Source organism: Dermacentor silvarum, chromosome 1 (assembly GCF_013339745.2).
Source record: "Dermacentor silvarum isolate Dsil-2018 chromosome 1, BIME_Dsil_1.4, whole genome shotgun sequence".
NCBI classification, from domain to species: Eukaryota; Metazoa; Arthropoda; class Arachnida; order Ixodida; family Ixodidae; genus Dermacentor; species Dermacentor silvarum.
The window spans coordinates 213,459,329-213,471,603 of NC_051154.1; the positions used below are offsets into that span (position 1 = coordinate 213,459,329).

At 47.3% G+C, this 12,275-nt stretch overlaps 1 protein-coding gene across 3 annotated transcripts in view; it reads left to right on the forward strand.

Annotated features, from left to right (window-relative positions):
* Positions 1 to 12,275, forward strand: part of LOC119436747 (kynurenine aminotransferase-like) — a 131,815-nt gene that overhangs the window by 108,046 nt on the left and 11,494 nt on the right. For all 3 annotated transcript variants that reach the window (XM_037703731.2, XM_037703735.2, XM_049659949.1), the window contains one exon: positions 1,084 to 1,270. In XM_037703731.2, the coding sequence (XP_037559659.1) occupies positions 1,084 to 1,270 (187 nt within the window). The remainder of the gene's footprint in view (positions 1 to 1,083; positions 1,271 to 12,275) is intronic.

The following is a 12,275-nucleotide window of genomic DNA, read 5'->3' on the forward strand; positions in this document are numbered from 1 at the left end:
TGACCAATGATGTGCTTTTAGTTTCTGAGTGGTACACTTTTTGTCAGTGCAGTGAGTGAGAATGACAAACTGTAGAATGGGTGGGATGAAGACATAAAAAACATGATGAAATAAATACAGCCACATGTCAAGCACCTCTGAGACGCAGTGCGAGTACAAACAGCAAGCCGGCATGATTGTCCAGCTCTTGAGAAAAACAGCATGTAATGCACAGTGATTGGGGTCCATATGCCCTGCAATAGAAGCAGAGAGGAAAAGGTGCTTTCCCTCTGCATATCGCGAAAACATACCTCTTCACCCGGCATATTTTTTTAGCAATGAACTGCTTTTTAATCTGAAAACAGTCTTAGAATTCTTAAGTGAAACAGACTCCCTGAAAATTATTTGGCCAGGTAATTTTAGCATGTGATTAATAGCCCTTGTATTCAAGGGCTCACTCTCTTCAAGCGTTAGTGTCACATTTGTTATAGTGTTATATCTGTTACGTCATGCTTTTTTAAGGAAACTCAATTGCCATAGCCCACATCACTAACTAGTCAATGCCATTATTTTAGTACATATATGTTTTACGCCATTTACAGCAACTGTTTTTAGGCCCTTTTACAGCCATGTCACATCTGACATCAGAAACTCATTGCCCACGTCATTAACAGCTCATCGATAACGTTAACACTTGTCATGGCACTCTTTGGCCATACCTGGCCCTTGCGCCATAAAACATGACACATCATCATCATCATCACAGTGATTGGGAATGGCATGCGTGCAGCCATGCAGTACTCCCTCTCTGCCCTATGAGCTAACTGTAAAAGCCTTATTGCTAAGCATTGTCATATTATTGGAAGGATATTTTGCTTCCATGATCGAAGAATTGTAGAAGCAGGCGTCGTTCCTAAAAAAGAAAAAAGTGCGACAAGCAGTTTCACAAGTTTAATCCCTGCTTACTGTGTGTGTGAATGTGCATGGTTGTGTGCAGTTTACTTGAATGAAGTATTGTTTTTGAGCTTATGAAAGAAGGATGAGAACTAAATGCCAGGCATTCATTTCAAAGCGTTCTTTTTTGTCGTTATCCACACTTTCCAGGAAGCGATAGCAGTGGGCTTAGAAAAGGAAATGGAACAAATAGAGGACCCTGAGGGATACTGGAACAGCCTGTCAAGCTCCCTGCAAAAGAAACGAGACTTCATCTGCAGCTTTCTCAGCTCTGTTGGCATGACGCCCACTGTGCCTGAGGGCGGCTATTTTCTCGTCTGCGACTTCGCCAAGCTGGGTAAGAAAAATGTCTTCATTAAATTCACTGCTTTGAATCAAGGCCGCAGTTAGAAGATGGTATTAGGTGTATAGGCTATACATTTTTGCTTGTTCCTGTTCATAATCGGAGTGCCTGGAGGCATATTTGTTATCCGTACTTTATTTTTACATGTTGCAACCCCATCACAAGGGTATTTCAGGATTGGGTGATGATTAGGTCTATACAATAATCTGGTTTATGCAAAGAGATGAAAAATTTTACAGAGACTTATGCCTAGAACTGGAAGAGGAATATAATAAAAAAGTTTTAAAAAAAAGTACTAGTGCAAAATGTTAGAAGCGAAGCAACCTCAGTAAAATGACACTAATCACTTACAAGTGCATCTAAAAGCTCATTTGAGGTATGTCACCAGCTTTCAGAAAAATACTTTTGATTTCAATCTTGATGTTATTATTTTTATGCCTGTCTGGCCTTCTAAAGGGCAGTCACAAAGATCCTTAAAATGTGCTGAGCAATGAAAAGATGAAATTTTAATTAATTATTTTATTGATAATAAATGGCACAAGTATACCTGTTATGTTAAGTCATGTAACTCGCTACTGGAGTGCAGGAATTAAAATAGTTTGGTTCTATTGCAGTGAATTAAGCAAATAGCAAACAGTGCAATAACTAGAGTATGGAAAATCAGCTCTTCAGAAGCCCGCAATGTAGAGCGAGGCTCATGAAAGAGAAAATTGTCGTCCATCGAGTTTCTCAGAAATAAAGTCCTGCAGTTGAAGAGAAAATCATCCTTGTCCGGGGATCAAACCTGGAACCAACACCTTTCCGGGGCAGTTGCTCTACCATCTGATTGTATGGGTTTCCTTGGGTTGTGTGGGTTTCCTTTGTAGCTTCGTGCTAGTCAAGTGGATTACAATTTTCCCTTTCATAACTAGACTCTTTGCCACCTCATTAGTGCAAAGTAAATTTTAGACAAGAAACGTTGCAAAACGACAACAAAAAATACCCTGCCATTTGAGAAGGTAATCTTTCAAATGAAGCATCATAATATTAAATATGAGGCATGATGATAATCATTTTCAGTTATCTTAATTTATTGTGCAGCCTAATGTGTAAGGAAGTGGCATTCAAAGTTTAATTGAAAATGTTTACACATTATGAAGTTATTAATGTTTTTGAAAAACGTAGCACCAGTGATATAGCATGGATAGCATCACCAGCAGCTGCCGTGCTCGCTATAAAGGCACGTCCATGCTAGCGGCAAACATGCCGTAATGGTAGTAAGGGCAAACTGGCCTCCAGTGCCGTAGAAGATCTGCCACGCAAAAGGTGTCCGAAGTACACGACAGTTCGGCCGGCGCACCGCCCGCCGCACGACCGCCAGGCCAATCGACGACCGCGAATCTGTGCGCCTCCGCCACCGGCGACATAAACATCGGCTGCAGCCTCTGTTCCTAGAAAAATACTTTCCGCTAGATAACGTGACGCGTAAATTGTACAAGGTCACGTCCACTCTTGGGGTGAACACATCTCCTTGTGGCCACGCTCCGCGCAGCGCCGGTGCCTCCGGCGCGGCCGCACATCGAAGCAAATCGGCGCAGGCGCACAGGGGCCTAGGGGAGGTGCTTCGCGTCGTCTGCTACAGTGCTGGCGTGCGCCGCTCTTGCTTTGCAGTAGAATACACGGAGCTAAACGCAGGCGACCGAGCGCCCGAGGTGGCGTCGCGGGAAAACGCGCTTCACTAACTGGATCATTTTCCGGCTGGTTTTGTCTACAGCTTGTGAACAGCCTGCTTAATCAATTTGCATAAACAGATGCAAGCTTCTCAGCAGACAAACGACTATTTTTTGTAATGAACGAGGGTAAACGAACAAAGTTATTGCTTGTGCGCTCTTTATTAGGGCGGGGCCATTTATTTTACTGCCACAACTGTTGGTGCCCTGCTTCCGGAGAAGCCCATCAGGCGCACTTTTCACGATTTGTGTCATGACGTGATGAGACTAGCACGCTGTTTCCTGCATCTCTTGATGCTATACCGACTTTGGTTAATTGACACCAGCCATAAATTTCGCAGAGAATTAGAGAGCGATTGTTCAGTCGTGCTTATATATTTGATCATGTTTGTCATTGATTCTACCACTAAGGCGGGCAAAAAAGAGTGACAGTAACTAAGGGGTGCCATTCGCTGCTCTGTTATGGCTGCGTTAATGACGCTTGTAGGTGGGCGTGGATCGCGTTACGTAATTTTCATCTTTCTAGATCGAATAAAAAATACAGTTTATTTTTGTTGTCAGACTGCATGTAATATCGCTCAAGCGGTGCCGGTCCTTTGACGCATACATTACACGGGAAGTCGCGTTCTCAATTAAAGGGATCGTCGGTGAATTGTTTGATAGCATGGATAAGCTCGGGTAAAATAGGTGGCGCGGACCTTTCCTTATTTATTGACATTTTTTTTCGTATCCTTGGAGTCAGTGCAGGTAGCATTTGAATCCTGTTTACTGCAGCATTGTGCTGCAGTAAATTACTGCTGGGTACTGCACGAGCCAGCTGGCTCGTGCAGTACCCAGCCACCCTGTACCCCCCCAAAAACGGGCTGCCATACATTACGTCCCAGGCATAAGCGAGACCCTTGCACGAGTTCTGCGCTCTTATGACGTGCAGGCTGCGCGCGTAAAAGACCCTTTGGAGAAGGACAAGTTCCCAGGTGTGGTGCACGTTATTCCGTGTGTGGACTGTCCTATGTCTACGTCAGAGAAACCGGAAACTTCAAGAAAAGACTTCAACAGCACAGAAATGACGTCCAAAAACGACACGTTGCGTCGAATGCCCTAGCCGAACACTGCGCAACTACGTCACACACGATTAACTGGGACAAAGCTTGTGTGGTCGCCAGGGAACGAAATCATTCTGCGCGTCTGTATTTTGAATCAGTAATCATCCAAACCATGGCACACACTCTTAATCGCAACGAAGGAAATCTGCCGTCCATGTATGCCAAATGCCTTGGTGAAGTCTTGAGCCGCACATAAAAAGGGCGCAAGCTCTGCTGCATGTTTCATTGTGAACAAGGCTCCCGTGGGGGAGCCGAAACGTTAATGTATTTTTAAATATATTAAACCTTTTTTTGGGTCGGTGTCTCGATCCCTTCCTTTTAAGTATGCATCATCCCGACCAGACGGGCTTCCATCATACTCTCAACTTCATCGAATGCTGTTTCTGTTCATTTTGAATAGGTAGTTGGAGTGGGAAATTTATAATTGACGCGCCAGTTTTCCAGCTTACATTACGTCTTGCCGGGTAATTAGGTCGTTATTCGCTTCCACTTCATTTCACCATTACCTCGGAATTGGTCAAATGCATATTCTCACTAAAATTTAATAATTTGGTAATGGTAACGTATACCCCTGCCGAAGCGACGCATGGCCTCTGTGCTATATACGCCATAGAGGGGGACAGCGGATAAATTTGCTATGATGAATTGGTTTATCTTTTTTTTTTTTAGGTGGGAGAGGGGGGTGGGTTAGGCTGAGTGGGTGAAACCTAATTAAGAATACCGTCAAAGGAACGTTAGGAGCGCACAAACCATGCTGCTACTGTCGTGGGGAAGTAGCCGGCTCGTGGGTCGGGCGAATGCGGCCAAGATTATTTAAGCGGCGGTCATGACGCCGGCCCGGTGTCCTCTATCAACCGCCTGCCGGTGGTCGGCAAACGGGCTGGCCATTCGCAAAAGCCAAGCCCGGCCCGACCTAGATGGCTGCGGTCAGGCCATCTACTCTTTCACTGGCTATGGGCGCCGGCCCAATTTACCGCCGTGCAGATTTTTTTGCTTTGGTCATGCTACCATCCCTAATCAGCTTACGATGCTGATATGCTGCTGCCAACGCCTGCTCAACTAAGTGGCTGGTCGCTCACAGGTAACAGATTCTGGGATGACTCGTTAAAGCGAGACACCAGATGTGTGTCCATTGAATGCATTTCTGTCGGCTTGCATGAACATCACGTTATCGGCTTTCAAAAATGGATTGCTTTTTATTACATTGCTGGGTGCCATGGCATCTCGCTGATAAAAACACTAACAAACATGATCAAATATATAAGCACGATTGAACAATTGCTCTCTAATTCTCTGCGAAATTTATGGCTGGTTTCAAATAACCAAATCCGGTATAGCATCAAGACATGCACAAAACAGCGCGCTAGTCTCATCACGTGATGACACAAATCGTGAGAAGCGCGCCTGATGGGTTTCTCCGGATCCATGGCACTGACAGTTGTGGCAGTAAAATAAATGGCCCCGGCCTAATAAAGAGCATGCAAGCAATAACTTTGTTCGTTTACCCTCATCAATTACAAAAAAAAGTCGTTGGTCTGCTGAGAAGCTTGCATCTGTTTATGCAAATTGATTAAGCAGGCTGTTCACAAGCTGTAGACAAAACCAGCTGGAAAATGATCCAGTTATTGAAGCGCGTTTTCCCGCGACGCCACCTCGGGCGCTCGGTCGCCTGCGTTTAGCGCCGTGTATTCTACTGCAAAGCAAGAGCGGCACGCGCCAGCGCTGTAGCAGACGGCGTGAAGCACCTCCCCTAGGCCCCTGTGCGCCTGCGCCAATTTGCTTCGATGCACGGCCACGCCGGAGGCACCAGCGCTGCGCGGAGCGCGGCCATGCGGAGCCGTGTTCACCCCAAGAGTGGACGACCCTTTACATTGAATGAAAAACGAGAGCTCAGCTGCAGTGCACGGCTACCGACGCAGACGATCGGCTCGGCTGTGCCTGCCTCGCAGCCAACGGCGCCACTAATGTCAGCGCACTTTCTTCTTAGTGTATAATTATTGCGAAGAGCGACAACAACGGTGAGAAAATATTGTGGCTTGTGAGTGTCGGTGATTCATTCCGAAGCGCCGTCAGCTTTAGCTTTCGGGTGAGCCGGAGAAGGCCTAGCGCCGATATCGTTGCTAGGCCTTCTCCTCGATCAGCGGCGGTGAGGCTGCCGTCGGTGCCAGAGTGGCCACTCCTCAGTCACTGATTGGCCACTTTGCTGTACGGCTGCTGCACAAATGGGTCCCTGTCCCATCTTGTATACGGCAAGGAAATCTCGCCACTCGCGAGTGAAACCGCCGTCGAACGGCGGCCCCCAAACGGCAAACGGCGTGCGGCGAGCGGCGTGCCGGTTATGTGGACGGGCCTTAATAAGTGTGCACTTCGGCGTTCCTTGCATGTCCCTGTCTGGAAAAAGTACATCATTATCAATGATACCGTACAAAGCTGCACAATTTGCAATAGCTGGAGCACGCGCAAGCGATCGGCTGCTTAGGACGCGGACGAGGCACTCGCGGACGACAGCGCCCGGAAGCTCGCTTTGTAAATGGCCTCCGAGCTCGCTCACATTGCGCATCGTGCCGTCTCGGAGGCCATAGTTCACTTGCTTCTTGCGTCTACCGCCACTTCCGCCGTCGGCACTGCAGTCTGGCATGCTCAGTCTTGTGGCGCCGAGCAAGCGTGAACCGGCGGCGCATTGTTCTCTGTGCCGCCGTGTGCCGCCGGTTGGCGCGATGCCGAAAATCTGTCGAAGGTTTCTCCCTTGTGGTTGCACCTTTAGAATGCGGCTGCCTGGAAGTTTGGCAGTCAACCTAGACGGCAAATGCTCCCCTCAAGCCACATATACTGTATTTACTCGAATGTAACGCACTTTTTTTCCGATAAAACAGGTCCAAAAATTAGACTCGAGTACGACCCTAAATCTGCGTTACCATATAGCCGTCGGCATTTCAATATGGCCGCCTCGCACGCGCGTCGAGCCTAGCTACTCTCGATCCAAGCTACCGTAGCTTCCTCCATGTGCTGCAGTACACGTGCTTGGGCAATAGTCTACCGTCTGTCTTCACGTTCTCTGCGTCTGCTCTATCAACATGAAGTACCAAGTTCATCATGATGCCGCATTTAAAAGGAAAGTGATCATGTGTGCGGAGACAGACGGAAATCGGGCCCGCTTCACGGGCGTTTGGAGAATCCGATACTTGCGTTCAGGACTGGCGCAAACAGAAGGAGAGGATTTTCACCACTAAAGCAATGTGGAACGGTTTCAGTGGACCGAAGCAGGACGTAATCTGCGACGATCCACTTCGGCGATACGATCGCCTTGGTCCTATCTTGAAAGCAATCTGCGACGGGGAAAGTCCGCCGCGTGCCGTGTTTTCACCACTTATAGGTCGCGTCGAAGTGAGAGGCATGATAGCATGAAGGTCAATTTGCTCGCCGTGCTTCGTCACTTGAGCGTTTTGACAGTTCGTTTCCGCAGTCAATGAGCGAAGATGTGTTCATGTTTGCTTGTGCTTGCGTGACACCGTGCTTGTTTATTTAGTAAGCGAATACGGAACCTAGAGCACGGTGACAGCGATGGCAGAAATGCGCCTGGAGTGTCCATTATTACAATAAAATAGTTGTTTTGGTTATAGTGCGGTATCACTTATAGTGCGGATATTCGCGACTCCGGCAACTTACGTTATAAGCGGTCTACACTGTATTACGGACCGACCTTCTTGCAATTTATTTATAAGCGCTTACTAACGAAGTACTATCTACCAGGAATGCTCTGAGAATTTGTGAAGTTGTTTTTACTGCTGAAACTTTAAAACCTCGACTTAAAGAAATTTGCGATTTAACGGAAGTTTTTCGCTGCAAGTACACTTCGTTCCTCCCGCTCCCGCTCCTCCCGACGCTCCTCGAAACTACCGTCGAGGACGTCCTCCGCACATGCAACACCATCCATAAGACGACTACCAGCTACCATCCTCAGACTAATGGCCTCACAGAGCGCTTCCATCGAACTCTCTCTGACATGATCTCCATGTACATCAACGCCGACCACACCAACTGGGATACCATCCTGCCATTCATGACTTTTGCCTACAACACCGCTGCACAGCGCACTACTGGCTACTCACCATTCTTTCTAGTTTACGGGCGTCAACCAACCTCTCTCCTCGACGTCTCTTTTTTTGATGCCCCCGTGAACTCGTCGGCGTCAGTGAGTGAGCAGTTCATATCTCGCCTTGCCGCGTGTCGCCATCGCGCCCGCCTCAACACCGAGGCAAGTCAACAGGATAGGAAGACTCGCTACGATGCATTTCACCGCGTCGTTCAGTTCAGCCCCGGCGATGAAGTGTTATTGTGGACACCCACTCGAGTTCCTGGTCTGTGCGACAAGTTTCAGTCGCGTTTTATAGGGCCCTACACTGTTGTAGAGCAAACTTCGCCAGTGAACTACCGCGTCACTCCCGTTGTCACGCCTTCCGATGGCCGCTACCGTGGCACAGAAATTGTCCACGTTTCGCGCCTAAAGCCCTTCCAACGACGTGCCGCACCGCTATAACCTGCGGCCAGGTTGGCCGCTTTCGCGCGAGGGGGTAATTAGTGTGAGCAAAATATTAATTCTTCATCTTCTTCACCTGTACATAATCATCATCACTGTGCGCGTCGTCTTCGTTCAGCGCGTGGCTCAGCAAAATAAAGGCGACGAGACAACAGCTGCGCTGCTGCCTTACAATATCGAGGTTTGACTGTATAATCTCAAAGCTGTGATCTGTCATGGTCTCATAAGATCATCAGAAATGCACACATTTCAGTTTGCAGTTGCATCAGCATTTTTTGACTGATTTATGGAGCTACATTGCAGTTGCCTAGGAATCGGGTACATCTCGGCATTACTGCGTTTGGAAGTTTTGCGTACCGTTTAGGCAGGGCCAAGTGCCACAACTGTAGTGCATCTTTTTAGTTATGTGACTTTCGGATTATGAGACTTTTTTTAGCCTCATGAAAGTTGTACAGATAATGTTCCACAGTTATGATGATGATGTGCTATTAGGTACAACTATACTCCAAAATTTCCAAAGATCATTTCTCAGTAATCCCCACATGAATATTCAAAGAGAAAATTCCTATGTAGCTTACGTACTTGTTGGCAACATAAAGTTTATGGCACTAGAGATGGCCGCAGTGCAGGAGAGAAGGCTATTTGAGCCTTAAACTCTTCTTGTACAAAGTAGAAGAATGAATTCCTTTTAAGAACATTTGATTCTGCCCTTTATTGACTTTAGCCCTTTGAAGTGTCTGTTAGGGCAATTAGCTTGCTTTTTAATTGACCTGCTTGTCATTTAATTGCCCTCACAGGTGCCTCAGAGAGCCTAGATTAGCTTTAGAGACACACTGAATAAAGTGTTATTTAAAAACTGTATATTATTATGCTGCTTTGAATGCTTTAAAGAATGTCTGCCAGCTGTAATCTGAGAGTCATGGTTTTGCTGGCTTGATAGAGATATATTTGCTACAGTGTACTAATTCATTGCTGTAGCCAACTCCAGTGAATGGGGTGACGCCTGGCGGCTGTTGCTGTGGCTGAGATTGTGTGCCCTGGAGCAGGCATGGCCTAATAGACAGGCAAATCTGTGTGCATTGGTTTTAACCATTGGTGATGTTAGTAAGCATCTTAATTTCGGCGGGTGATCGCATGGCCTGAGGGCATTGTCTCACTGCACTGCAGGGCAATGGAATCGTGCACTTTATTACACTGCTTGGTACGCCACCTGGCCGAGTGTGCATATCTGGTTAAACGAAGGTGCTTATCAACGTTGCATGTCAATTCGGCAGCGCATATATCCTGGGTATGCCATCTTCACTGCAGCAACTGCTGCTAGTGCACACCTGAACAGGCTGCTTGCGCAATCTACACAATTGTGAGCTGCACTGTACATGTTATACCAGCTCATGGTTAGCTTATTATGGCTGACCTTCCTCCTGGGTAAAAGAGCAATTTAAGCACAGCTGTCACTTTGACTGAAAAGATGTTTTGAATTAATAGAATGGAAAGTTGAGTGAATTGATTGGCTTCCACTTTGTAACCGCAGCACAGCACAAAAAAAGGTACACGACAGGAACATTACAGGAGTGCTGATTGTCACCTGAAGTTTGTTCACATAAGTGTACTTTTTAAACCTATCTGGCTGCACATGCTCGAGAATTAGTCACACACATAACTGAAAACAACACACAGAACCAAGAAATTAAAAGCCAAATCGATCATGAGGCAGGAAAAAAAAATGGCAACACAGACATCAGAGGACACGCTTCAGCTAGAATCTGTGTACACTAGAACCTCGTTCATATGTTTTTGATAAAAAATGCGAGAGAAAACATACTAACTGGGAAAATGTACGATCCGAAGTCACTAAAAACTTTTGGAGACTCGTAGTTGACATCTACGTAATGCACAGTGTCGCATCACGAGGCAGCAACACGTGCCGAGCTGGTGGGGCCTGAGTGGCCCTAGACTCTTGTTGTCGTTTTTATGGTTTCGGCAAGCTTACGTTTGCGCCTCTCGAATTCTGCCTGAGACAGCCGCTTCTTCAGGAGGGGAATTTTGATATGAAGTTTTGACATGCCCACTTGGCGAGAATCATTGCAGCACCATACGCTGACATGCATCAAGCTAGTGGGGTTCGAGACGCACTTTGTCATTTTCATATTGTGTTGTGTTTAAGACGGCTACGGGAATCCAAAATAAGATCGAGCAGGCGGGTGACGGCGGAATGCACTGCCGCTAGATGGAAACATGATGCTCAGTTTGCGCCGCCGGCTGCAGGGAATAGCAGCTCGTTTGGGCTATTGCCTATTTAAATGGTGCAGTACACATGCTTCCAATGACACTACGCCACACACGCTGTGAAGCAGATAGGTGAAAATGCTTATCGCAATAGGGTTGGCAGTGATAGCTGTGAATGCGGCGTGCGACGACCTGTGAGGAGATTTGCTGGTACCGGAAGAAGAAACTTGGTGCATGTACTGCGGCAAAGCTGCCGTGGCGAGCATCTACTGCTCTCGATCGTACGTGCATTGCACCTTTTCTTGTTCACATGGGATCTAGCAACCGGAAAATGTATCATACTATCGCTGTTTGGCCATGTGTTGAATGTTGGTGCCGAAAGATTGTGTTTTCAGGGACCATATTGTCACGACATTGGAAGCTCGAGGGACAAACGAATCGCACTTGTTGGCAGAGGCAGTAACAACAACGGACGGTTTTTAATACCGCGCGCTAGTCACTGCTTCTTCTTCTTCTTGCTTATGTTTTTCATAAGTGCCGATATGTCTTTTTACGTTGTCGTCATTGCCGCACTAGACACGCGGCATTTGCCTCCCTCCCAAGTGAAGCATCGTCCCGATGCGCAACTTGAGCGTATGCATGTACAAGACACTAAAACGCGAGTCACTTGGAAAAGTACGGCTTCATGCGCACCACATGCACCACTTCAGGGGGTTGCTTGCGGCGCCGCGAACAAGCTTCACCATCCGGCATGACCTCGTAATTCACGTCGTTCAGTCGTCGGATAACTGTGTATGGACCAAAATATCTCCTTAGTAGTTTTTCTGAAAGTCCCCTACGCCGAATGGGTATCCAAACCCACACTCTCTCGCCGGGTGTGTAGGCGACGAATTTGTGCTGACGATTGTACCGCATTGTGTCCTGGTCTTTCTGGTGGTGGATGCGTACACGTGCAAGCTGTCTGGCTTCTTCGGCACATTGACCAAATTCTTCAGCATCTGCATGGATATCGTCGCACTCGTGGGGCAGCATTGCATCCAAAGTTGTTGTGGCTTCGCGACCGTGTACCAAGCTGAATGGTGTCATACGAGTCGTTTCCTGTTGAGCGATGTTATATGCGAAGGTTACATAAGGCAAAATCTCGTCCCAGTTCTTATGGTCCACATCGACATACATGCAAAGCATGTCTGCGAGTGTGTTGTTCAAACGCTCCGTGAGTCCATTCGTCTGGGGATGATAGGCTGTCGTTTTCCGGTGGGCTGTGCCGCTGAGTTTGAGAACTGCTTCTAAAAGGTCGGCCGGTGAACGCGGTTCCTCTGTCAGTAATTGCAACCGCTGGGGCACCGTGCCTAAGCACGACGTTTTCGACGAAAAATCGAGCTGCTTCAGATGCTGTTCCGCGCTGGGTAGCTTTTGTCTCCGCA